This window comes from Gavia stellata, chromosome 16 (genome assembly GCF_030936135.1).
Source record: "Gavia stellata isolate bGavSte3 chromosome 16, bGavSte3.hap2, whole genome shotgun sequence".
NCBI lineage: Eukaryota > Metazoa > Chordata > Aves > Gaviiformes > Gaviidae > Gavia > Gavia stellata.
Window position 1 is genome coordinate 19884803 of NC_082609.1, and position 26927 is coordinate 19911729.

At 38.5% G+C, this 26927-nt stretch overlaps 1 protein-coding gene across 2 annotated transcripts; it reads left to right on the plus strand.

Annotated features, from left to right (window-relative positions):
* Window positions 1–26925, plus strand: MATR3 (matrin 3). Of its 2 annotated transcripts, XM_059825648.1 has the most exons (15): window positions 1–35; window positions 8277–9347; window positions 13857–13918; window positions 14465–14506; window positions 14769–14872; window positions 16065–16117; window positions 16588–16713; window positions 17339–17464; window positions 17653–17823; window positions 19118–19249; window positions 20624–20667; window positions 21136–21526; window positions 23138–23531; window positions 24135–24256; window positions 25868–26925. In XM_059825648.1, exons 2-15 carry the CDS (start codon window positions 8457–8459, stop codon window positions 25916–25918), a joined length of 2709 nt encoding a protein of 902 aa, XP_059681631.1. In that variant the 5' UTR covers window positions 1–35; window positions 8277–8456; the 3' UTR covers window positions 25919–26925. The 2 variants fall into 2 exon arrangements, with proteins under 2 accessions (XP_059681631.1, XP_059681632.1); XM_059825649.1 differs by lacking the exons at window positions 1–35; window positions 8277–9347 and having other exon boundaries at window positions 13852–13918.
* Window positions 26926–26927: the final 2 nt, after the last annotated feature.

A 26927-nucleotide genomic window follows, 5' to 3' on the forward strand; every position in this document is an offset into this window, starting at 1 on the left:
CGCCGCGCTCCCTTCCCGCCGCCCCCGGCCCGCAGGTAGGAGCGGCGCTGCGGCCGCCCTCGGCCCGCCGCCCTGTTAGGAACCGGCGGCGGCGGCCGCCGCTCCGCGGGGGGTGGGGAAGGGGGGGAGGAGGGGGGGTGTCCGTTAGGAACGGCCGCGGGGGGGGCGGGGCGCCGGGCCGGCGCGCGGCGGCCGCATCAGGGAGCGGCGGGCCCGGCCCGGCCGGTGCCGCGGCCCGCCCGGCCTGTCGCCTCCCGGGCCGCCCGCCGGCGCCCCCGCCCGCCGCCTGGCGGTACTGCGGCCGGGCCGCGCGGCCTCCGGCGGGCCCGAACAAAGCCCCGCGGCTCCCCGGCCTGCGCCGCGGCCGGCCGCTCGCCGGGAAGGGTCGGCTCCGGCGGCGGTGTGCGGCCTGCGCCGCGCCGCGCCGTCCTCCCCGCGCTGCGGGGCCGGCTGCCCCCTCCCTTGGCCCCCCCGCTGCCCGCCGCTTGCTGAGGGGGTTCTTCTCGGCTGCTCGGCGTCTCGGCACGTAAAACGTGTTCTCAGGGGTGACCCGGCGAAAACCACGCTTCGCCCGCCGAGTGGAACTTCACCGGAGCGCTCTGCTAGCGCTTCTGGTTCCAGCTGAGGCCTCAGGGTCGGCATCCTTCCTCCCCAGCCCCCAAAAACCTCCGCTCGGAGGTTAAACAGCGTGTCAGTAACCTGCGTGCCTTCTTCACGTCTCTGAAGGCCCTTAAGTCTCAAAAACTGCTGGGTTTGATGTTTATCTGGCATTAAGAATTAATGAATTGAGCATTAAGAATACTGACAGTGGAAGCGTCCATTTGAGTCCTCTTTCTACTCAGTTTCACTTTCATGTCATTTAGGCGGTGGTTACAAATCATGCTGCAGGGATTTTTATTTTTTTTTTCCCCCTCCTGTGGTGGATTAATAACGTTCTATGTTTTTTATGTACGTATTTTGTTTCCAGAGTCAAAGTAATGAGATACAAAGTTCGCCTATGCTGAAAATAAGCAATAGTTAAAAAAAACTTTCTGGGAACCTGAAGAACTGTTTTGTTCTGATAAACGAAGCATTTATGCTGGAGAAAGAAAGCTGGAAAATCCCTCTTTTAAATGTGTGGCTTTTTTCCTTTCCACAAATCATACCTTTGGGAAAAAAGTACCTCATGCTGTTTTAAACAATTGAACAGCCTTTATTCTTTTTACTCAGCCTTAAATTCTTCAGGTTTTTTGACCTATCGCTGGAGTAGGTGGTCCTGACTTCCTAGAGTAAGATAAGTAGGGAGCAACTCTTGTTGAAAACGTTACGTCTTAAAGCTGTCCGTGTAGTTTTCGTGCCTCAGAAGAGGAAAACGGAGCGTTTTCTGATACTTCTTTATAAAGAATCTGTTGATCCAGTGGTTTAATCTTCCTGAATTTTGAAACATTGTTAATACATTGAAAACTTTAAATTCATATATTATTTTTTTTAAACATAGTGAAACAATGTGGTAACATTTTTAATGTATTAATGAGAAATTAGTGAACTTGTGTCTATTAAACACACAAAATGATTCATTACTGAATGACATGGAATAATTACCTTTGAGTGAGGATACTGGCACTTGAGTCCTGTGCACGTCTTCGTGCAGTAGTAACCCAATATCTGTACTTTCACGTTGTGCACTAGGTAACGAGATGAAATCTGAACACCAAATTCCAGAATTTTGATTGCTTCCTAATGATTCTGGTGAGGCTTGCAATGTCATGAGCCTTTTTTGTGGGTTTGTTTTAGAGAAACTTCTGAAGTTACTGTGCATTGAAAACGTCGGTTTCCAGTGCTTTGCACTAGGTGTTAGATACATCCCAGCGCTAAACGAGGGGAAGAATAACCAAGAGAAATTCCTAAATGCATTCTTAAAATGTGAATATCCATGTTCCTAAAGGTAAAAACTAAAAACCAATTAAGGAGGAGGGAAGAAGAGTCAGTCTTTGAGGCTTCAAACTAAATTAGGGATCCATGGTGTTACGATCCATAGGACTGAAATATGATTGCCACCTGGTTTATTCAGGATGACACTTAAATAAAAATGCTCATTAATTTGGTGGGAGATAAAGAAGTAAATACGGTCTGCTGCCCTTCTCTGTGACTCGCACACATCTCTGCTGAGAGTTTTGGTGAATGCGAAGGTATTTTGTAATCTAATACTTGACCGTGTTCTGGATAGCTCAGCAAATCTGGGGGAGAAGCTCTTGTAAGCAAAGCTGCAAAGAAATTATTTCCATGCAGTTTATTTGTTAATTTATGAGTGTATTTTTGTAGCCTTTATGCTGCTTGCATTCTTCCTCAGTGCTCTAAGTCAACAAGTCTTGAAAACATAAGCAAATATCTCGGAATATTTCTGAATTAATTTATTTTGCAAGTGTTGAAGTACCATATTGTGTAGTCATAACTTAAACAAGAGTTTTTATTTCGAGCACTAAAACAGTCAAACAGTCCCTCGATTCTTTGCAACTAGAGTACATCGCAACAACCTCATGCAAGATTTCAGCTGGGAAAGAATGTGATTTTATCCCAGCTCTGGAAATGCCTGGAGGCAGGCTTATGTTCGCTGATTAGTCAGAAGGCTTTTTAATCACTTACCAGATCAGAATACAAAAGTGTTCTGTTTTGGGGTTTTTTTTAAAAAAAAAAAAGGTAAAATTGGTTCTCTGTTACAGTGCTTAACTCTCTGATTTGGTCTGTCTTTGGATCACTTTATGTATGACCTATTTATTTAAAAAAAAAAAAATGACGGTATGTTCTGTGAGTTTTGTCAAAGTTCTGGTGCCTGTGAGGCTATTCATCTCTAAAACTAAGTGATCATCTCCTCACTTTGCCGAGTGCAGGAACGTACATTATTACCAGAGCTTCCAGGCTAAGATCCTATGTCATTCCGCAGCGACTCTGGTTTTGGCTGAGCCCCTCTGTTGAACTGAGTCTTAATGGCTTCATGGAGCTTTTTGTAGGTGCTGGAACCTGTGAGCATCCATCTTGCTGTAGAGTTGGAGCTCGGAAGGTAGTGACAAAGAGCGGGCTTCCAAGTAGTAGGAAGGAATGCATGGAAGCCATAGAGGTAATCAGTCAGTAGGCATGACAGCAGTTATTCTATATGTTCCTGGCTGTTCCTATTTTCCCTTCCTAAAAATACCCATTTTTTTGCTTCCTCTACTCTTTCTGGACTGTTCCTTGGACCCTTTTTTCACTTCTGTTGTTTCTGTGAAGGAATAAATGCACTTTTTTCCATGCACTCCTTCCAGGAAGAAGAATGCTTGAATTTATTAAATTATATAATGAGCAGAAATAGGAAATCAGCGTCTTTTACAGTGCTCTTTTCTGCATTCAAATGTTGAAAACTGAAAGTTCTTTTAAGATTCTTAATTACTAAACTAGTAATTTTAATTCCCTGTTTATAAATAAGTCTCTTTCATATGTAATATTTTTCTGTTCTGAACCAATCCTCTGTTAGAGTAACTTCGTATCTCAGATTATTATGTGCTCCTCTGATCAGGCAAGTCACTGAGATGAAGCTGAACGTAATCCTAAGAAATGAAACTCTTCCAGTTGTTCTGCAAGGCCTGAAACAGATTGTCTAATCTGCGCACAAAAAAAGCACGTTTCCAGTGTGCCAGGTGCTGCTTAAATTTTTGAGGTCATGAACTTTGAAGATCAGTTGAACAAGAGGAGTTGTTTTCTTGCATGTGAAACAGCAATATTAAATAACCACTCTGAATACTGGTACCTGAAATGGGTGATAATCTGCATTTTCTCTAAGGCTGCTAGACAATTCCTCCTTTACCTTTGGAAAAAACAGTGGCCTTTTCTGTATTGTCCAAGTTAAAGTAATCCCATAGACTTCAAATCCATTACACTCGGTCATTCAGCAGCTAGATAACATCTGCTTCTAATTTCCTTGCAAGTTCTTGTTTTCTCTACCATTATTTCTCAGAGCAGCATGGGGAGCTGTCTGTCTAAATTTTTCGCTTGAACTTCCAGATCTCTTCCGTCGATGACTTTTTTTTTTTTGCCATGATGTGTCGGAGACAGTTTTCCCGAGAAGCATACGAATTCTTCCGTAGCAGAATAGATTGCTGCAAAAGGGATTGCTGTGCTGAGTGTAACGTGTAAGGGAGGAGAAGAAAAATCCAGATTTTTATCCAAAGAGCAAGGATTGCGGATGTGAAACTTCTTTGAGACTTTTTTCCCAAGGGTGTACAGCTTTCATAAGTCTTGTGTTGTTACAAACTGAGGGTATGTTTTTCAGCTTGCAGCTTATTTCATGCTTTTACCGTAATTGAGTTTATTTGATTAATTTCAATGTGTTTTGAGTAATTTTGGTTTTGAAGTGAAAGTGAAACTGACTAGAAAGTGAAAACAGTTATTTTTCATTTTTGAGACTTTTCTATAAATAGTGGAGGAGGAATGGGTAAAAGAGGATAAATATTAAAGCTATAATATGTATGCACAGGTTTAAAAAAACTGAGTGGTAAAAGGAATAGGGAGTTATTTTCAACCTGCTGGTGTTCCATAAACAGTGGTAGTCTAAGGTTATTGTGTTCAGCACGATCAACGTAGCCCAAGAATTCATTGAATTAAACTGTTTTCAGGAACAAAATTCATACTTATGTGGAGCAAGAGTTCTGGAAGTTTTATTGAAAAGAGTTTATAATCAGTTTTACGTGAAAAGAGAAACCCTTCTATAGTGTTTGAAAATCAGCCTGATTTTGGCCTTTATTTAGTAGCAGTGTATTCTGTAGGATTCAAATTTCTTATTTTTGTTGTCTGCTTTTACAGAAAACTCTTTTGCAACTTGTAGATATAAAATTTTTTTTTCATTGTCCGCATTTGTCTGGAAATCTAGTAACATTTTGACTTTCAACTTATTTCGAGATTGCTTTATAATATATATTTTCAAATCTTAAAATGGCTAAATTTCTGTCCCCAGATCTTAAAAATACGTATCTGAAAGCCCGTCTGTTCCCAGTATAGCTGAAATTACATGAAGAACAATTAGCATAACACTTTCAACTCGGCTAAATCATGTCTGGCTCTTTAGACAGCTTTGTTCAGTCATACTCATCTTGTTGCTGTGACTCAGTTGATGGCACGCTTGCTTAAGAGCTGGCACTGGTCCGTGGGAGCCTGTCTCTATCAGATACTGACATGAAATCTTGCAGAAGTGATCAACGCAAGAAATGCTGTCTTAGAATCACGTATTAAACCTGACCATGTGGAAGTTAAACATCCTTTGTTACGATTTTTAGAGCTCTTCCCCCACCTTGTTTTGTTGCTGCCTTCATCTGATCTTACAGAATGGGGATGGTTAGGAGTAGAGTACAACAGCAATTGCAAGGTGACGGTGATGTCATAAATAGTGATTTTTTTGAGCATAACTCAGGAACTTAGTTTTTATAAGTACTCCACTCGAATACCTTCTTAAGGTTAGGGCAGTTTACTGGCTAGCACACCACCTGCAACGTTACAGTCTGTCTTCATCATACGATTGTCTTACTGTCCCACTTCATGCTTTCTCATAAGATTGTCCCTCTTTGTTTCTTTGTTTTGTTTTTCCCCTCATCTTTCCTGTTTTTATTTTTCCCCTTGCTTCTTTCTTCTCCGGGTGTTTGCAGCAGCAGCAAGGTATGGTTATGTAAAACCTCCGCGTGTATGCGGGGTCAAAGCATGGCATGTAATCAGGTTCTTTGCAGCCCAGGTCCGTGCCAGACTGGGATGTGATGGGTTTTGTTCTCTGCTAATCTCCCCAGAGCAGCGGACAATGAACTGCCAATTGAAAATTGCGACAAGAGGATTAGTGAGCATCTGTTCAAAGAGAAAGGGTATTTTTGAAGAGTGGAGAACTTTCCTGGTTTGGTGAAAACTTTGAATAGTGCCAGTCCTTGCATTAACAGCAGGACGCACCGTGCCTTTCCTGACCATGTGGCTGTCTGCTGAATCACTGTCAGGGTCTGGTTTGTAAAGCCCTCTGAAATATCTGATTTTTATGAAGAACCTAGTAAGTTCAGCATCAAACCATTCTGTAAGTGTGTGAACTAGAAGGAAATTTAGATGTAAAAATGGAAGGAGTAAGGGTTAACTTGTAAAATTGCCATGAAGTTCTTTGAAGGTTACTGAATGTATGTAAGATAAAACATGGTACCGAGGTGAATATTAGTGTTTCTCTCATGTTTGAACTCTTTAAAAGAGTCTTGGTTTTTACAATATAGTTCTTAAATGCTTTCTATTCAGGAGTTCTTTAGTGTGGTCAGCCTGTCCTGGATATCTCACTTAGAATTTGCCTCGTCTGCTCTCCCTATATTCTTGTTTCACTGTTTTCCTCTGAAGCTTTCTGCAGTGCTTTTCTGTCTTCTGCCTCCGATACTTTTAAACTTCTTTTCATCCCCATGTTTCTCTATCTTGCTCTTAACCAAATGTTACACAATTAAGCTTACTTTAAGTGACTCCAACCTATGTGGATCTTAAAAGCGTAGCTGAAATATGAGTTTAGATGTACCGCTAACAGAATATGTAGCAAACTGTATAAATCAGTTATTTCTCAAAGATGGAGTTCTGTGTGGGTTTTGTGTCCTTTATGTATCTCTCATTATTTTTCTACGTAAATGCATAATTTTGTAACACGCTGCTACCGAGAAAGAAAACCCAAGTGCTTTTCAACTTAAAGTAGAGAAAAATTTATGCACTATTGAAACATGGCTCTGGATTGAGTAGGCAGTTGGGATAGAGACATGCTCATAACCTTGACCTTTTTTTCTTCTGTTTCCAGTAGAAGAGAAATTGCATTCTGCAGAACTGGTCTCTTCAAGGAAAAATCCTTGCTTTCATTTTTTCCTTTCCATTCCTCCCCAAACGTACCTGTTCTCTTAGAAGCTGATTTCATCTGGAGCTATGCAATTCGTGCCTGTTTCTTTTTCAAGTGATTATGTGGTTTATGTGCATCTGAGTGGCAGTGCTGGAGAAGCGAAACTGCTCTGCAGAGATTCGAAAGGGCTTTACCACATCGGGGACCCAAGAACAGCATATTCCTGGTGGAATGTTTTCATGTGTGTTGCTAATTGCTTTAGATTTTGTGTATCTATCTCAAGGCTGAAAGAGTATGGGGAGAAGTATTGCAGCTTACTTCTGCTCTGCGCTAAAAAAAGAAAGAACATTTTATGAAATATATCCATTGCACCATAAAATATACTGTGGATATTGATACACGGTTTAGTTAAAACTTCAAGTAAATGCAGCTGAACCAAATACTTAATTACGAGGTTAGTATTTCAGTGGGACGGGGGGCAAATACCTATCTCTTATGAGTATTGTTTAGGATCTTTAACTGCCACATGTGGTCACGGTATCAAAGTGTCAGACCTGAACCAAGAAAGAAGCAGTATGCTGATACGGGACACGGACGCCCTGTCCTGCAGGGCTGGCTGCGGGCGTAGTGCCATCTCCTGACTCACCTGGTGTCTCTTTCTGCAGGGGTAGGGTTTTCCTTGGGTCTCCCATTCCAGTACTAAGCCTGACCTTGTTTAGCTTGAGGTCTGAGAGTACAGGCTGATGTCACGGCTGCAGTGTAACAGAGTAAAGAATCACTTCCTAAGGGCTGTTATCCGTATAACTGCAATTTGAACAAGAGGTCTTGTTCACTTCCTGCAAAATTTAAAACTTTTTTTCTTGTTCACATCTGTCTTCACATCGGTAATTTGAATTTTACTGCATAAAGATTGAATATTATATTTGGTCTTATTTACCAGATCTTACAGCAGAAACTTTTTGCCCAAACTTCAGTTACTTTTAACTTCCTTTCGTCCTATTCTGTGGTGATATAGGTTTCATTTTCAAATATGTATGATATGCCAAAGTCATCTTGGATTCTATGGGCTTAAGTTTTTTGTGGACTTCTCGTAGACACAGTACAGTAATGTAGGGTATAAACAAAACCATTAACCAGAGATCAAGGCTTATGTGCTAGTAAACTTTAGATGCTTTCAGACATCCCAAACTTCTGAAATTCACTTGTCTTCGGTATGAAAGTAGCTTTTTGTAGAAGAAGAGTCGTATGTACAGGAAACACGACTGTATTTTTATCTGAAATAATATATGTAGGTTCTGGGTGCCTCTTGAATCTGTTAAGTTATGTAATAAAAGCCTTGTAAGATTGAGATCTTTAATGTTTTTAGATCAACATGATGCATAAGTTTAAAACTGCATCTGTTTAAAGGGATTTATGACTAAAACTGCTTGTTTTTCTACAGAATTGTCTGGTGTTTCTCAGCTTGAAGAAGATCTGCAGTCATTATTGATCCTCTTTCTTGGCGTTACCATTTTTGAAGTGAAGTTTGCCTAGCTTTCTAGTGTGAGCTCTCTTTTCAGCCATCTTATAAAAAAGAAAAAAATTTTTTTGATCCGTAAAGTAGACAAGCTATAGTTCTACAATGTCCAAGTCATTCCAGCAGTCATCTCTGAGTAGGGATTCACAAGGTCATGGGCGTGACCTCTCTGCAGGAATAGGCCTTCTTGCTGCTGCTACCCAGTCTTTAAATATGCCAGCATCTCTTGGAAGGATGAACCAGGGTACTGCACGCCTTGCTAGCTTAATGAATCTTGGAATGAGTTCTTCATTGAACCAACAAGGATCTCATAGTGCACTGTCTTCTGGTAGTACCTCTTCCCATAATTTGCAGTCTATATTTAACATTGGAAGTAGAGGTCCGCTCCCTTTGTCTTCTCAGCACCGTGGAGATGCAGACCAGGCCACTAACATTTTGGCCAGCTTTGGTCTGTCTGCTAGAGACTTAGATGAACTGAGTCGCTATCCCGAGGACAAGATCACTCCTGAAAACTTGCCTCAGATCCTTCTACAACTTAAAAGGAGGAGAGCTGAAGAAGGTTATGGTAGAGATGGCAGATCATCCGCACGGGAACCACCGTACAGAGTACCTAGGGATGATTGGGAAGAAAAAAGGCATTTTAGAAGAGATAGCTTTGATGATCGTGGTCCTAGTCTCAACCCAGTGGTTGACTATGACCATGGAAGTCGTTCTCAAGAATCTGGTTATTATGACAGAATGGATTATGAAGATGACAGATTAAGAGATGGAGAAAGGTGTAGGGATGAATCTTTTTATGGTGAGACTTCGCATAACTATCATAAATTTGACAGTGAGTATGAGAGAATGGGTCGTGGTCCTGGTCCTGAGAGATCTCTCTTTGAGAAAAAGAGAGGTGCTCCTCCAAATAGCAATATTGAAGACTTCCATGGATTCTTACCGAAGGGTTATCCCCATCTGTGCTCTATATGTGATATGCCAGTTCATTCTAATAAGGTGAGTTATGCACCAGATACTTCTATTTTCCTTTACGTTGTAGTATCTGTTCTGTTTTTACCTATTTCTTTAATTATTTCTATAGCCTGGTTGCTTTTGAAATGATCTGAAAGTTGGTTTGAGAGTGAAAAAGGCACTTGGTTTATTTACAAGGTAATTGTTAACAAACACTGTAAACCAGGGCTTTACATTAATGTATTTTGTTTGCCCAGATTGCTTAACTTCAAGTCAAACAGCTATCATCTACTGGGATATCTTGTTTATATTTTACATCTACATGTTCTCTTAACCACAAACATCTGGCATTCAAGCAGTTTTGGGGTGGGTGTGTTTTATTTTTTGTTGGGTTTGGGGTTTTTTTGCAGTGTACCTACTGTGCTATTCAGGAAGCTAGTTTCAGCTCTCCTCCACATCTGTCTTGATTGCTGATTTATATGTAGTTAAGATGCATTCTTGCACAGTTCTGCTTTTTCCCTGTCCAAAGGGAAAGAGTTAATGTAGAGCCCTGGCACTTATTTGCAAAAGTAAAAACCACGTTTTAGATTAGCTCATTCTTGCCTTTTTAATTTCACTTTAACACTCTATCTCATACTATGGCTGAAATTTGTCGTCATTTTTCTCCTTTTTCACAACTTTCTTAGACACTTCAGACTCACTTTTTATTGTCCCATGTTGCATCTATCCCTGTAGACTCTCCGAGCAATCAGTCTGCTGTTGCAGTATCCTGCTCTGTGTTCCTAGTAGTGTTCTTTACTTGGCTCGCCAGTAGAGTGGATCTTCGGGTATATTCGGTTATGCTGAGACTTCCCTCTTAGTTTATTCATGAGAGTTCAACTCTCTGCAAAGGTAACAGGTTACTCAAAATGGCCTGTTTATTCGGACGTTATTTTCAGAGCCTTCTCACTTTCAGCTTTTCCAATTTTACTCATCTTGCTGATTTTTCAGTGTACTAGGCAATTTAATTGGCTAATTGGCTAATACAGCGCCCCTCTTGTCACAATTAGTGGCTAATTAGCTTGAAGGCCTTCAATTGAAAGTGTAATACATGCTATTACTGTAAAATTGATACAATGTGGAATTGCTGTTACTAACCATTTCTTTACAGTTACCTCTCAAAAAAAGTGCTGCTTCTGTACATCTGATCTTTTTTGAAACACGAGAATTACTCTGTCCCTGCAAGGAAATGACCGAACCAGTTTTAGAGCACACACTGTATGACTCCAGCTGATCTGACAGTTTATAAACTTGTGTTGCTTTAATTACTTTTTATATAAAAATAATCACAGTAATCCAGGTTTCTTGTCTCCTGTATTTTACTTTTATTTTCATAAAAGGTTTTAAGTGTTAACAGTTTAGATGCCATGCTCAGTTCTGTAAAAGGATTTCATTTGGTTAGATTGAAAACATAAAACTTCTGAGGCCTTTGAAGATGGCAACCAGTAATCCTGTAAGTAGGGTTCCTTTTAGCACTTTATTTTAAAGCCTCGTGGTTCTTAGTTTGCTTTGGTATGAAGATCTGTTGAAAGGATATCCAACATGAAATATCTTTCCAGGTATGAGAAATACCAAATTCTTTTGAAAGCATAACTTAAGTGGCTGACTTCTTCTGTAACATGTAAAACCATCTTTTTTTTTTTTAGGAATATGCTTTGACTTAAACTGCTAGTACATCATAAAATATTTGGGACTGGATCATCTGTTTCTTATGACCCAAGTTTGGGCTTTGTTTCTGATTTCAGAAATCATGTCACTGCAAGAATTTTTCTCTTTCTCTCCTTTTTTCCTCTGCTTTGCATACCTAACAGTTACAGAATTTCTTATTTTGTGTCTCCCACAAAATTGAATCGAGTAGAACTTTAAAAGTAATCTGATCTGAACCAAAATTTATGGAAAGCAGAAAGGGAATGCTTTTCTTAGCTGGGACAATGTAAACTTAACTACTGCAGTATCAAAATAAAAATAATCCTAGAACTTTTTTTTAAAAGCATATGATAAAGCAATGTGTATTTTAAGCCCGAGCAAGGGGTTAAACACCCTTCGTGTAACTTAAGCTGGCAGACTAGTCCTCTTTTTTCTTTTTTAGCGATGTTCTTAATTGTTTCTTTAATTTCATGTGTGTATATTTTAAAACCCAGTTTGTTTTCTGTCTAATTGTGAAGTAAATCATGCCACAGGGGTTTTCTTAGGCATTTTTGTCAATTCTGATCTCTTTATCAAGGAATGAGGTGTTAGATGTGGAAGGGATTGTTTTCCCTGCCAAAGGAAAAGGCGGCTGCAACATGAGCAGATGAATTTGGAGGTTAAACACTTGAAATGGTGATACATCTCAAAGGAAAAGCATGGCTGTGTCCCTAATAGAGGGCTATCTAAAATTAGGTGCTTAAGTTTGGCCTAATTTTCTGGAGAACAGCGCGTCCTCTTGCTTGCATCAATTGAGGCAAAAGGGAATCTGAGTTTTAAGAAACTCAGTTCAGATTTTCTCTAGCTTAACTTTGGGCGTTCACGCTAATTAGTGTCTGCAAATATCTAGTGCCCTGAAACCTCAGAGAAGTGATGCTTCAGACTGGGTAGAGGCAGGGAGTAAAGGGAAGTCCAGATTAAGAAGTGTATTGAATAAAAAGTTAATACTGTAGATGAGCCACTGTTGTTCTGAAAACTTTCCCTGGGGAAAAAAATCCAAAGTTACATGTCAGATCTCCCTTTTTTGCCAATTTAAAAGCATTTGAAGTATAATGAGAATTAGATCTCCCAAACTTTGGCTCTAGTTTGCAGATAATTTCTATTTCAGTTTATAATAATTTAAAATTGTGCCTTAAGACAGCTTCAAAGCATGGCATATCTAGCAGAATCAGCCACCAAGGCTTTACAGATTGTGCACCCAAATTTAGAGGGCTTTTTAGTGTTTTAAAGGACAGTTTTCTGTAGTACAGTACTAAAACTTGTTAGCAAGTTTTAAACTGAAGCAGCTTTGTTTTTAAGTATTGAATGTTTCATAGGTAGGTTTGCTTGGGGGTTTGGGTGGTTTTTTTCATCCTAATTGCCAGCGTATTTATTAATTTATAGTTGCAGAGCCTACATCTTGTGCAGTTAACAAAGAGTGGTGCTCTCATTTTACATTTTCTTGACAAAATTAATGACGTTTTCATCTTGCTCCGTGGTATATTTTGCATATCATGGAGTCATATTGTAATGTAGCTTAACAACTGTACTTTATGGGAGACTTTAAATCCAGGTTTTTCTCCTTTATGGAAAGTGCAAGGTAGGCATTTAGTATATGGGAACACTACAGTAAGCCTCAGGAGTGTCTCGTCGTATCCAGAAGGATGGCTATAATGTGGTGGAAACTAAAAATCGGGAACGATGAGGGATCAGGAAAAAGTCATTTGTGGGTGCCGAGCAGAAATACACATGTAAGAAGAGACATATAAAACAGTTGGCCAATGCAGTACACGTGTTCATAGTTGAAAATGTAGCCGGTAAGAGAAAACCTTCAGTTATTAAACTGCCCCCCAAAGATCTATAATTATGCTCCCCTTCATTTCTCTGTGAACCTAAAGCTAATTTGCCCGGTGTGTCTCTGCTGATCCCTTTGCTTCCTGAAGAGCAGCAGAGTGGAAATTTGATTGTGGCTCACGGATGTGCAGCAGTGAAACTTCAGAGGTTCTGTCACTTTACAAATACGAATATAGCACAAACTGGTGCTGTTACTTAAAAGAATGTAAGGATATGGAGATCAGGCACTCTATACTTTAATAAAGGAGGAATTCCCCATGCCTTCTCTCATCTTGAAATAAATAGCTCCCTTCGTAATCAAAATAATCTGCAGAGAAAAAGTAGAAAGCCCTCATTCCTTTCTAGTCCTAAAGCCAGAACCAGAAGGAATTTTCCCTGGCTGATTTGGTTTAATTCCATTATTCCTCCTTTGTACCATCTTGATTTAGATCTCCTTTTTTCCTTGATTATTCCCCACAAATGGTCGTATTATTTTTGTCACCTGTATACTTGTAGTTTGTCCTAGCTATGCACTTTCATTTCTTCTAGTCTTTCCTTTCTGAATTCCTTGCAATTTCTTGGCTTCTTTATGGTTCTAAAAACTTGAGTGTTTAGTTCATATTAATCTTTAAAAGTCTGAGGAATGAAGCAGAGAGAGTGGAGGAAATTCTGTAATTACTGAAGGAAAAAAATACCTCAGCATCCAGTTCTAAAAGCTGAAATCGTAATGATAAGCACGTATGCTGTAGCAGATATCCCCTGGTAAGTGTTGCACCTCTGAGGCAGGATCAAGCCCATAGATTGCGAGACATTTTCCATCAGACACCTTTTCACCCAGGTTAGGAGTTAAGAGGTAGGTCCAATTTCAGTGTCTCTATAAGCAGTACAAAAAGAGATTTTGTTATCAATGTATCTTTGATACTTCAGCATAGAAGATACTGCACTATACAACATTATTTTGTTAAAAATGGCTTGCCATATGTGGCTGCTAACTTTTAATTATTTACTTTGCTGCAGGAGTGGAACCATCATATCAATGGAGCGACTCACAGCCGACGTTGTCAGCTGCTGCTTGAAATGTATGAATTTGAAGTACAGTAAACATTCTTGTGGCGTGAGGGCATCTACAACTAAATAATGGTCAATTATGTTGCATAAAGCAGGTTTAGAAAACATGCTGTGCCTTGTGGGGAATAAAACCATGCAACTTAAAGGAGCATCTTCAGGACAAAAAAGGGAATCTCAGTTCTTAACTTGAATCCTACTGATCTATATGTAACGTTTTGAAGAGTTGGATCTTAAGAGTTGAGAATCTATGGTCATTTTTTTACTAGTCACTTAACCAACCTCTGAACTTTTGTTGTAAAGCAAACTGTGTGCAATTTGTATTATAAATTGGCAGACATGTTACATATAGTGTAGGAAGTTTCTAGTTAAGAATAACGCTTTTATTCTGTCAGTAGATACTGCTCATGTCTCTTGCAGTGGTCCTGTAGTGTGGGCAGTCTTACCATGTGTTTTATCTGTGTTAATGCGTAAAGGTATTGCTGCTTGTATGAAAATTATTACACAGGTAGAGGAGATTGTATTTTTCTTACCTTTTCTTTTTTGTTGTTTCTTTTAAGATACCCAGAATGGAATCCTGACAGTGATTCAGGACATGGAATGTAAGTAGTAACGAATTCTAAAGTATTTGTCATTTTTTTTTATTTGAAGCAGGGGACGTTCTTAACATTTTATGTGAAGCAACACACCTCATTTTCTTCAAATGGATACCTCCCTTTGTTTTCTACTAGCTAAAGAGCAGTGGTAAGGGTAGCTAAAGCTGACTTCTTAGATGCTCTGCAGAAATTAGGGTGTGTTTTTTGAGAATGAAAGCTTCACAGTTTTTTTGGTTTAAAATTAAGGTGTGTTTTCCCCTCTTTCTAGGGGTGATCCCTTTATGTTGCAGCAATCCACAAACCCTGCACCAGGAATTCTGGGACCACCACCACCTCCGTTTCACCTTGGAGGACCTCCTGTTGGGCCAAGAGGTAACATGAACAGGCACCTGCTTTTTCAAGACTTAAGATCTTGCTTATTTTTTTTTCCTTATTCTGGTTTTAATTTGTTACCAGTGTTGTAGAATAACAAAACAAAACACTCACTTTTCTGAGCAGTGGAACTGAAATACTTTAGTCCCTTCCTGGCCAAAGACTGGTACTTAGATCCCACACTTTCACATTTCTACCATCTGCTAACTACCAGCCACATTATTATGGCTGGTAGTTTTTTTTAAACTGTGTTTGATTAATCTGCACATGTTTTGGACTTGTTTTTTCCTGTCTAGAAGTTTTTTGTATCTGTCTTGTGATTAGCTACATGTTGGTGGGGGGGTTTTTGTGAAACTTGGAAGAATTCAATGTCCTAAGTAGTTTTCCCCCTTACTTTCAAATGAATTTGACAGATAGATTTGAGTAGCAACTGAGAAATGGGAAGATAGATGATGCAAGCCTTTTCTTCACAGGAAGGCAGGCTAAGAATCAGGTTCTTGCCTGAAGTTGTTACTTCCTACCTTTTAAATAATTCGAGTGACTGAAAGAGCCAAACTAGTTAATAACCTAGGTGTCCTGACAGAGTACGAGTATTTCAGACGCTGTAAAGGAATTTTTAGATGATAGATGCATTCATACTTAATTTCATTAAAACATCTGTTAATTTTTCAAAACATCTCCAACTTGACTTTGAGCCAAACTATCTGAAAGGCTTTTTTCATGTGTTTCCTAGTAAAACGGGCATGATGATAGAATTGGTGTTGGTTTAGAACCAAAGCTAGGAGTCTTTTTCTATATCTAAAACCTCAGTTGTAAAAAGTGTACCTTAGTTAAAGAGATCTCGCATCTTTTGTGTACGGAGGCATTTTGCTATGGCAAATCTTACTTTAAAACAGGAGAGATTTTTTTCAATGGGCTTTACTTACTCTCTGCTATTTCTGCACATCAGTAAGTGCAGGTCTTTCTCTGATGTTGAACTGAGCAGAATGATTGGGAAGGAGGTCCTCAAGTTACAAGAGCTCTGGAAAAAACAAATCAACAGCCTTTTCAGACTGTAATGAAATAATTAGTTTTTTAAATGGGATGTCATTCTGGTTTAGTGACTTGTATTTCTTATTAACATGTCTCTTTACAAGTTCTTAGCAGTCTTACGGGTTGAACTAAGCTTGCTCATTCTTTTAATTTCTTAAAGGAGCTGGAAATGGAAATATGCAAGGACCGAGACACATGCAAAAGGGCCGAGTGGTTAGTATTAAAAATCTGTTGTTTTTTAAAAATCCACAGTTTCGTACAAATATGCTTTTTGTTTGCTTTCATAAGATTTTTTTTTTGAATTAATGCATTGTCTTTAAAAGTGAGATTTTAGGATTTATTTGTGTGGAGATACTGTAGCTTTGGAATAAGATTGGGGTTTCATTGTGCCAAGTACTCTACAAAATATTTGTTGCAAAACGGTACAGACGCTATCTTAAGATTCTCTTATGATGAAGCTGTGGGACACGAACATACAGAAAGGCAACTTGGGCAGGGCGGGCATGTTCCTCTGTGCAAATCCCTGGAGGTTCTATGCCTTTTCTATATGCATCTTGTTTTAGTTAATACTGAAGATTTAAAAATTAAAAAAAAAAAATAGAGCAGAGCCTTGACAGACTTTTTTAGGTTAGCTGATATACACAACATGAAAAGAAAATGCATGCATGCTTTGTCTTCCACAGGAAACAAGCAGAGTTGTTCACATCATGGATTTCCAGAGGGGAAAGAACTTGAGATACCAGCTGCTTCAGCTTGTTGAACCATTTGGAATAATTACAAATCACCTGATTCTAAACAAAATCAATGAGGTAAGATTAGGTCCTTTAGTACTGCTGTTGGCACTGCTTGGTGTCTTTTAGTATGCTTACTGTCTGAGCTTAATTTTTGTAAAAGGGCTTGCTCAACTACCAAGCAAGGTGGCACATGTGTCACCAAGGTTACATGTGTGAAATGAAGAGTGACTGGTATGCTTCTTACCAGAAATGCTGTAGTACTGCATTTTAACTTAAATATTGTTAAAAAAATCCTCTTGTTGGTTGTTCATAGCTTTCTCAAAAATACACTATGCTTGTAAATTCTGTTCTTGTTCTAATATGTGCTGAAAACTTACGTGGTCTTAGTTTGTATGATACAAAGTGTCATATTTTCAAGTGTGGAAAAAGCCAGTATCATAGAAGAGGAAAAAGCAGGAAGCAATTGAATGTTCTGAATCCAAATCTAGGTGGAATGTAAACAAACTAAATAGTTCTGTTTGTGCACCTAAATAAAGTATGTGAAATTCATGCCAAGTTTTGCAGGTCAGTTAATGTTGTAACCAAGAGGCAATTTTCATTTTTGATGCAGCTATTTTTACAGGAAAGCAAGGAAGAGCTTGAGATTTTAAACACTAATTCTTGAAGGAGTAGCATTTAAGTTGTTGTTACATGATTTCAGGCATTTATTGAAATGTCGACCACTGAAGATGCCCAGGCTGCAGTAGAATACTATTCAACAACACCCGCACTGGTATTTGGTAAACCAGTCAGAGTCCACTTGTCCCAGAAATACAAAAGAATAAAGGTAAAACACTTCTGCTTTTTTAACATTGCCTTATTTTAATCTGGGGCAGTCAGTGATATGAGGCCATTGTGTTGAAGTTATTCTTAATTTATGGACTTCTCGGCTGTTTCAGCTTAATCAAGGGACAGTCACCCATGCATATTTTGTGTAGTATGTACTTTAAAAATTTCATTCCCTCTTAATTTTAGAAACCCGAGGGTAAACCTGACCAAAAAACCGAGCCGCCAAAACCAGAACTTGGCCGCGTGATTCACCTCAGCAATTTACCTCATTCGGGATACTCTGACAATGCAGTACTCAAACTGGCTGAACCGTATGGAAAAATTAAGAACTACATACTCATGAGAATGAAAAGCCAGGTAACTGACCACGGGAACATACATGGGTGAAGATTTGAAACTAAGGTTTTAACTGTGGAGAAAGGATGTGCCATTAATTGGTGCATGTGTAGACTTTCTGCTCTAGCATGGATATGGAAATTACGAGAGGACTATGTAGGTGGTGTTTTGCTATCTAGCTTACTGCGAAATGTTACTGTAATGTGAGCTGCTTTAAAAAAAAACAAGGCCTCAGCTGTGAGGAAAGTATATTTAGCACTGAGGCTTAATTTCTTTTGTTATGCAGATTTCTAGGACTCTTGGAACTTTCCTAAGACTGAAAAAACATTACCTATGAAAAGTTAACAAATATATACCACTATTACACGTTTCTTTCATTTACCCTTTATTTTTCATTCTTTAAAACAAAAGTAAAGCAGTCCTGCCATGGCTTTCTAACTTCAAACAAAATTTTTGAAGATAGTGCATTGCATGGGTATAGTAAAATGCTTTGAATGTGCATGTACGTGATTTCTAGAAGTACACAGGAGTTTAAAGTATTCAGTTCTAATTTTTTTTCAGCTTTGCTGTCCCAGTTGTTTGCTCCCTTGAATTAAATAGGAAATTCCAGCACTTTTTCAGAGAGATGAGTGCCTGAATCCCCTAATGCCACACTTGTGGAATGAAAAATTCCTAGAATCTGTTGTATGACCCCTAGGAAGTCCTCCTTGACCTTATTTCACTGGAAAAATAAAATCCCTTGCTGTCTAAGTTGGATGCAGAAACAGGTTTCTGGGCTATGATACTCTAGCCCAGATGTGTTTTTTAAAAGCTTGTTTAGCAAACTTAGTGTGTCATGGGCTTGTTTCTTGGAGGAACACCTCACAAAGCAGGGCTTATAGACCAGCTGCCGCTGCCTTTCTGTTTCAGGCTTCTCTCGAGGAGGAAAAAAAAAAAAATACTGGGGTAGTTTCTCAGCTACCCTGGAACTCCCAAATACTTAAGTACCAAATAGATGAGTTTCATTGTCCAGATGCTTTTTACTTAGAATCATATTTTACTTTATGGTGACCTTTTTTTTTTTTTCTGGACAATTTAAACGCCTGCTGTTTAATTTCAGAACTTTCTATGGGACAGATATTATTGAATTGAAAAGCTGGGATATATAGAACACTTCGGTAAATCTTAAAATGTTCAGCTAGCTTGGAGAGGATGGATATAGCTGAATCTTATAATTTTGTTTCAGCATTTGGAAGTGGTGTGTTTTAAATTTAAATAGCTTTGCCTGCAAAAGTGTTTTTCGTAGTTGTTTTTAATGTGTTTTTAATCTTTTCAGGCTTTCATTGAGATGGAGACCAGAGAAGATGCTTTAGCTATGGTTGAGCATTGTGCCAACAAAGCACTTTGGTTCCAAGGCAGATGTGTGAAAGTGGACTTATCTGAAAAATATAAGAAACTGGTGTTAAGGGTAAGCAGTGTTTTTAGTTTTTTAATTGTAGTCAGAGGTGTAAAGTGGAGACAGCTATCACTTACTGAGAATTCAGTGCTGCTCATAAAATGGAAGGATTTGCTTTAGTATTTTCTGGCTACTTAAATGCAGTTACTTAGCGTGAGTGTGGTGTTATGAGGCCTAGAATAAGGTAAAAGGATTTTCCTTTCAGATTAAACACAAACCAAACGAGTTCAGATTTTAGAGTAATGGGTGTAGATTTAAATTAAAATGCCTCCATTTAGGATGTTCTGTAAGGTGGGTTCTTTTTTTCTTGCCCTCCTCTGGAAATGATCAGTGAGTAGAATCAAGCTGGGTGGCAGAACTATGTGCTCGTACATTGTATGCTTAATTCTGGCTTTTCACAGCTGCTGGTCAGTTTGTCCATTTTGTTGTACACGTACTCTTGTGTACGGAACAAAGACAAAAAGTTATTAGGGACTCCTTTTTTAACTATGAAGTATTGCAACAGAATGTGTTTCCTGTGTTAGATGCCATCCAAAATCTTTTTTCTTTAGCACTAGAAAGCTTTTTGATCCCTGTTGTGGACACTAACCCCAACTATCCAGACAGATAGATTCAGTCTTATGATTAAGAATAAGCTTTGTCAAAACTTACAATGTAACTGCACCTTCGCATGTGCAGCTCATGTCAAGGAGGGAAGTGTAGGCTGATAACTTTTTTTTGACGTAATACCAAGCTAATTTGCAATTATAAGACTTTCTCCATCAGACTAGGATACTGGGTAGAAAAGCAGGAGAAATATGAACTCTCAAGCTGTCTCATAAAATACATAAGCTTTCTGTTGTGGAGCATGAAGAAATCTTACTGTTGCACATGATCATGCCCCAAAAATGAACACTTTGTGGCAAGTTCAAATACTTAACCAATGCATTGACTAGTTTTCCATGTTACTACCATACAAGTGGAATTTCCTATTTAGTAACTCCTAAATGAGTGTGTTGAGTCTTGAAAAACTTTCCATGTAGCCCACTACTAATGATAGGGAGAAGAGTATAGATTAAGACTGATTTGTGCCATTGCCTGCACCACACTGTATCAGTTCATAAGCAAAAGAGAAATTATATATAATTTTTTTAGAGCAGGATATCCCATTTGTTTTGTATTGAATTACTGTGAATAAAGACATGGGATTTCTAGGTTGGTAGGGTCCTGTCTAACATAATAGCCTTTATTAATTGGTTGGTAGGTGGGCATGGTAAAAGAGTACCTGTTGATTAATGTAATTGGAAGTGCTTGGCTACACTGTGCTGTCTGGTTGGAATTAATGCTGCAACAGTTGTATAAATAATACTCTACTGTGACTTACAAATTTTTTAAATTTTATTTTAGATTCCAAACAAAGGAGTTGAACTGCTGAAAAAGGATAAAACTAGGTAATTTCCTATTGCTAAAGCATAATGTTGTTTAAAAGAAATATGAAAATATCTTACGAAGAGTATAGAAATGATGCAAAAGAAGTCAGGGAAGCTCTGAGATCAAATTGTTGTTTGTTGTGCCCTGAGATTAACTGTTTCTAATATGCTACCTACCCTCTTCCTCTAATGATGGAGACTTCACAGCCTCTTCAGGCTCCTCCGGAAATCTTTTCCAGTCCTTAATTAGCCTTGCCTTCCTGCAGCTTAAACCCAGAGCAGTTGTCCTGTCTTGTAAGGACAGTTCCTCCTTGCAGCAACTGTTTGCATATTTTAATAATGGTATCCTTCAAGGTTTCCCTCAACCTTCCATTTTCTGAACTAAAACACAATCTTTTTCAAGCTTGTCTAGGAAAATATAACCTACCTTTTTTAGTAATTTCCGGGCTCTCTTCAGGTTTACGATCAAGTATTCTTTGTTCTTTACAGAAAGAGAACATACTCTCCAGACAGCAAAGATTCTCCAAGTGATAAGAAATCTAAAACAGATGCTGCTCAGAAACCTGAAAGTGGCAGTGTAGAAGATAAAGTGAAAGAGGAGAAACAAGATGATGCTGCTGAGCCAACAGGCGCTAAAAGTAGTGAACAGGCAGACCAAGATGAGCCTAGTTTACTCCTTGAATCTGAAGATGAGCTGCTAGTGGATGAGGAGGAAGCAGCAGCACTGTTAGAAAGTGGCAGCTCAGCAGGAGATGATGCAGATGTTGCCAATTTAGCTGATGTGACTACTGAAGAAAAAAAGGACACAGCTGATGATGTGACTGTAAAAACCGAGGGAAATGTTGTGGCCAATCCAGCAGCAAAGAAAAAGCTTAAAAAGGTAATCGTATAGCAAGGTACCTGAGTGTGGAAACCCTGTCTAACTTAAATAGCACACCACAGTACATTCTGTTTCAGATCTTTTTCTGTGGCTCTTAAACACATGCATGGCAACTTGCAAATGGAATTGGTTATCAATCACTGTTTCTGTTTTGACAGAACCTGCTAACTTGTGGGCTTCTCCCCATGTCGCTTCCTGAGGTTTTTCTTGCCTTTCTCTTCACCCCTTTTTTGACTAATACTAAGCAGCCAGGAACTGTTTTCTCCAGAGCAGTTTCTCATGAGACTGTCTGTCTTTGAGCACAGAGCAGAACAATGGCATGCAAAAAAATTGTTTATTTGGGACTTGAGGCTGATCTAGATTTGGACAAATTTGTACAGCTACTTTTTATGCTTAGCCAGAAAGGTAAGCAAGTCCATTTGCGGTTAGCCAAGGCCCATGTCCAATTTAAGAAAAAAAAAAAAAGTAGTTTCACAGTGTCTTCAGTCATAGGCTACTTGCTGTGAACTTCCTTTTTCTTCACCAGATCATCCCACACTCTCATGGGTTTTTATGTCCTACCAGCTGCTTTTTTCCTGTTTAAATCATACTCAGTTATGTGGAGTAGCATGTAAAGTTTTAGTAACGTTATTGACTTGGAATGTTTTGCAAAAAAGTAAGGTATATTCCTTGATAATGAATTAAGTGTGCACGGTTTTCAATTTTGGGGGATCCTTCTGTCTGGAAGCTAGTTACCTGGTGTTGGGATGATACTGCCAATGCAAACGGCAGTGATTATTTCTTATTATGTGGGTATCCGATGTGATAAACTGCCTCAAAACCCAAACTTGCTTCCTTGAAGACCTACCTTCTTAGAGCACAGCTGTAAAGCTAATGTTGTTTCAGTACTACTCACGATTGCTGTTAAGCATGTGGAATACTGATGCCTCCATATCAGCAGGAATGTTTAAAAACAAAAAAAAAAATCAGAATTCAGACAGATTCACTGTCTTTTAATGAAGCTGGATTTTAAGAGACCTCCACACTTTGGGTGGTTGGTGTTTTTTGGGGGTTTTTTGGTTTTTTTTTTAATGCGGAAGCTCCAAGCTTTCCACTGGTTGAAAAAGAACTCTTAAATATTTTTTTTTTTTTTTTTTTAAATTAACCTTCATACTATTAGTGGGCACAGAAGTGTTCTGGTAAGGTTTTACCTTTTATGCAGGCATGAATTTGAGGATCTTGTGGGACTGTCTCAAATAGAAACAAAACTTGTGCATTCCAAAATGACTTCCACGTAAAATTAAAATACTCATGTTAAGACTTTCGAAGTAAGAATAGAGAAAAAAGATACTGAAATTCAAGTGGAAGATCACGTGTTGATATAAAACAGTGGACCCTCATGATGAAAAAAAAAGTATTATTCTGAAATTGAACACTTGATTCTGGGACAGTGGAGCTTGTTACACTTCTGCATGCTTGAGTAACATTTTGAGTGAGTGAGGTAGGTCTTGAAGGAAGAATTTGAGCATTTTTCCAGGGAATTTGGAGAAGATATTTCTCTTCTGAAACTTAAGACAGTTTGAGGGAAACATTTAAGAATAAGCTGACATAAGGAAAACATTTTCTCAACAGCGATACGTGGGTGGCTTTCCACGGAGCATGGAAGGTTTTGTCACTCTAGATGAGGTTGGTGATGAAGAAGACTCAGATCATCAAAAACTCCGCAAGTCGGGTTTGGCAGTAAAATCTGCTGGCAAAAACGATGATAGTTTGGCAGAAATCAAGGTAGACAAGATTGAGGAGCCAGAGCAGGAAAATGAAACGTTAGAAAATGGAACCAAAACTGAAGATAATTCAAAGGCTGAAACTGTTGAAGCTTCTGAGACCACAACAGTGCAGGATACTGAGAAAAATGCCCATGAAAATACAGAAACCCAGGATGAGCAGGAAGCAAAGAATGTGCAAGAGAAACCTCTTGTTCCGGATGAATTTAGGATTGGGCCATACCAGCCAAACATTCCTGTTGGTAAGGCTGTTTCCATTTCTTTTCAAGTATGTCTCTGTGCATTGCAGTAGCATTTCTCATTCCATTTGACTTTTATTTCTGGCAACACATTGCCTCTGAGCCCTTCATTTTAGGGCTTCCCACTCTTCTCCCCTTCTTCACTCCTCCCCTAACCCTAGTATTTTCTTTCTTTCTTTTCCCTTATTTTCATACAGTTCTCCATAACACTTTCCTTAGGCAGAAATTAAATTGGAAGAGGTATATTTTAGCAACTCAAATTCAATTAATAGCACAAATCGCAATAGTGGTATTAGTTTAGATTCATACTAAATACTCAGAACTCAGAAACTGATCACAGAACGTTGCTAGTTCTTTTGAAGGAACCAATAAAATGGACCCTTAATCTGAAAGGCTGATTTTAAATTTAAAAAAGAAAAGCCTGCACATATTTAGTTATTACTAGGCCCCGGCTTGAATAAACTAAAATGAGGACTTTTAAAGATAAAGCAGCTTTTAATGTAAAGTGAATTATGGTTTTAAGATTTAGCTGAAATGACATATGACGTTAAAAGAAATGATGTAGAGTAGATCTCTTAGTTTATTTTGTGGTGTTTACTTCTCTAGGTGTGAATTATGTGGTACCCAAAACAGGGTTTTATTGCAAATTGTGTTCCCTGTTCTACACAAATGAAGATGTTGCAAAAAAGACCCATTGCAGCAGCCTTCCTCATTATCAAAAGTTGAAGGTAAGGCAAAAACTTGTTCATTTTAAATGGCGTGATTCTTTCCTGGGGAATAGATCTGAATGAGACTGGACTGAGGAAAAAAAAAAAGGCTTTCAGGCAGTGGAAATTGGCTTATTCTATAACTTTTAACTCAAGCTAGACCTCTCCAAAACTTCATTGTTTGAAAATAATATGCAGGATACACATTTTAAAGATGGGCTTCAGCATTTTTTTGGTAAATTTGGATTAAAGAGAGCATTCTGATTGGAGTAAAGGCCAGGCTTAAAGTAGTGGTGCAGAGTAAATCCCTTCCAGTTGACCCTTTGAGAGTATTTTTAACCATTCAACAGAGCTTAAGCTGAAGTTTTTATATATTAAAAAAAAAAAAAAAAACAACCATATTTGCAACTTCTGATTTTGTGAGCATGTTTTAAGATTTCTAATTGGATTAGGTATCACATGATTGCATGGCATGAATGATAATGCTGCTGCTGTATCTTTGTGTACTGTGAGCTGCTTTTAAATATCACCTCCAAGAAAGGGAAATCCTAAACGGAATTCTGATGATAATGCAGTGTTCACATAAATTGATTTCATAGCAGTCAATTATTGAGCTGAAACCAAACCCCTGGTGTTCCATAGAAAGGAAGAAGGTGGCATCTCAGACTTGAAAGCGTTTGCTTTCTCCCTTGCAATAATAGGGAACCCTAAACAAATATAGGGCCCTGGAAGGCAGATGGCACAAATAAATGTCACAAAGCAAACATTATGAAGGAGTAGATCAGAAAATCAATTACCATGCAGAATCTTGTAGTAAGAAAACCCCACCTCATCCATCCACCCATAGCTTTTTTCTTTTTTTTTTTTCCATTGAGGTACTTGATTATGGGACTTTAAAGACTTGGTGTGAAAGGGGAAGTGGGGGAAATAATCCCAATTTATTAACTTTATCACTTAAATGAAACATGATTTGATTTCCTTTTTCCATGGCACAGATGACTAGTGAGCTGCTTTTGAATGACTTTGTAATATTGGTGTGGTTTTAGAATCGGGGAAGGAAGGGGGGAAACGCAGCTTTTGTTTCACGATGGCAAGGCACTTCTCTAGCTGGGAGTCTCGTTCGCTTTGAGAGCAGTAAGAGTAAATAAATAGATGAATTGATATCGTTGCCAAATGTCATCGAAGTGACAACAAATTCCTCAGACTTCCAAAATAACCCTTCTCTAGGGAGGGGAGATGTCCTGTCCCTGGCTTTATAGCTGGCAAATTCTGTCCAGGTAAGTGGCACAACTGCTGTCACAAGTCCATGAGAAAATGGAATGTAATTCTCTTGGCTTGCCAGCCTGTTGGGAAGGCGTTAACAGCAGGGACAGGTAAATGCTTGCAGAGGCTGCCATTTGGTGTTGACTGGTGGCGAGCTGGATGTTTGGTGACATAATGATAATGTGGTGCTTCAGAGGAGCTCCGCTTCACTTCGGTATATGGAGAAGTGCCAGTCTTGTTAGTTAAGACCTTTGCAGTTAATATTCACAGATTTTGCAACTTGAAAATTAGATTTATGTTTCTGTTACTGATGTTGTGACTGTGAGAAACTTGAAATATATCCAAAACATGGTTGCTTTCTTTTAACAGAAAATTCTGGATAAAATGGCAGAAGACCACAGGCAAAAGAAAGAAGCTTAAAAGGAAGGATGTAAGGAAAACAGTGGCTTTGTTTTTAATGTTAATCTTTTTTAAAAGCAGTACAAGTAGTAGATGGAAATACTGTATTCTTTTTTGTTGTAGTGAAATACAGTAGGCACTATAGGTCTGTTCATGTGTTAAATGTTGTAGCAAAAAGCATATGCAGTTAAGTTAATGACAAAAATTTGTTCTTAATGTGAGAATGGCAACAAGTTTTTGTTTTGACACTTCAAGCTATTAAAGAAAAAAAGTCTTGCACCCTTGTGGAAAGCTCATCTATGGGAGGAGAACTTCATTTAAGTGAAATTTACTACTTTCAAGCTTCAGAAATTGTCTTTCAAATCCATTCTCAATAAAAAATAAAAAGTAACACTGTATTTTTTTTATCTAAACATTCCATATTTCAGTCTGAGCCTAGCAGATATTTAATTTGGAGTGTAAGGCTGTCATTGCATTTCACTTTTGAAAAGTCTTTAAATGTAAGTTGCATTTTTAAATGTTGAATTGCAGTTTCTTTTAATGTCATTGCTGTTATATAGCAAATAGGAGAATTAGTGATTAGTCAGCTTTACAACTTTGTGATTTTTTTTCTAAGCTCTTGATAGACTTTCCTATTCAGCTATTCCGTGTATTTTTAGTGAAAAGTAAATGCCCATTCTCCTCTGACCAGTATTATTTCCTTGAGCTCTTCAAGCTTTTACTTGAATCTTGTAGCTGTCGTACATCTCTAGTATATTCAAAAGCAGCATTTGAGTCCTGAAATGTAAAAAGGTATCTTTATATTCTTCACATGTAATTTTTCATACCTGCATTTTAAAACCATTTTTGTTAAAAATCTGGTTTCGTCAAGGATCTTTAGAACTGTGCTCTTAATGTACCTGCACATGTGATATGTGAACAGGAATTTGCATGTGTAACCTGTGTTTATCTGTAGTTTTTGTTATTTACTGCTTATTTGTGAATTCAGGTTACTAAAGTGATTTACCAATAAACAAAACTAGGCAACAGT

Coding starts and splice junctions, on each gene's coding strand:
- MATR3 (XM_059825648.1), top strand. CDS start 8,457: ATGTCCAAGTCATTCCAGCAGTCATCTCTGAGTAGGGATTCACAAGGT. Junction 17,465..17,652: donor AGAAATACAAAAGAATAAAG/GTAAAACACTTC, acceptor TCTTAATTTTAG/AAACCCGAGGGTAAACCTGA. Junction 17,824..19,117: donor TCATGAGAATGAAAAGCCAG/GTAACTGACCAC, acceptor TAATCTTTTCAG/GCTTTCATTGAGATGGAGAC.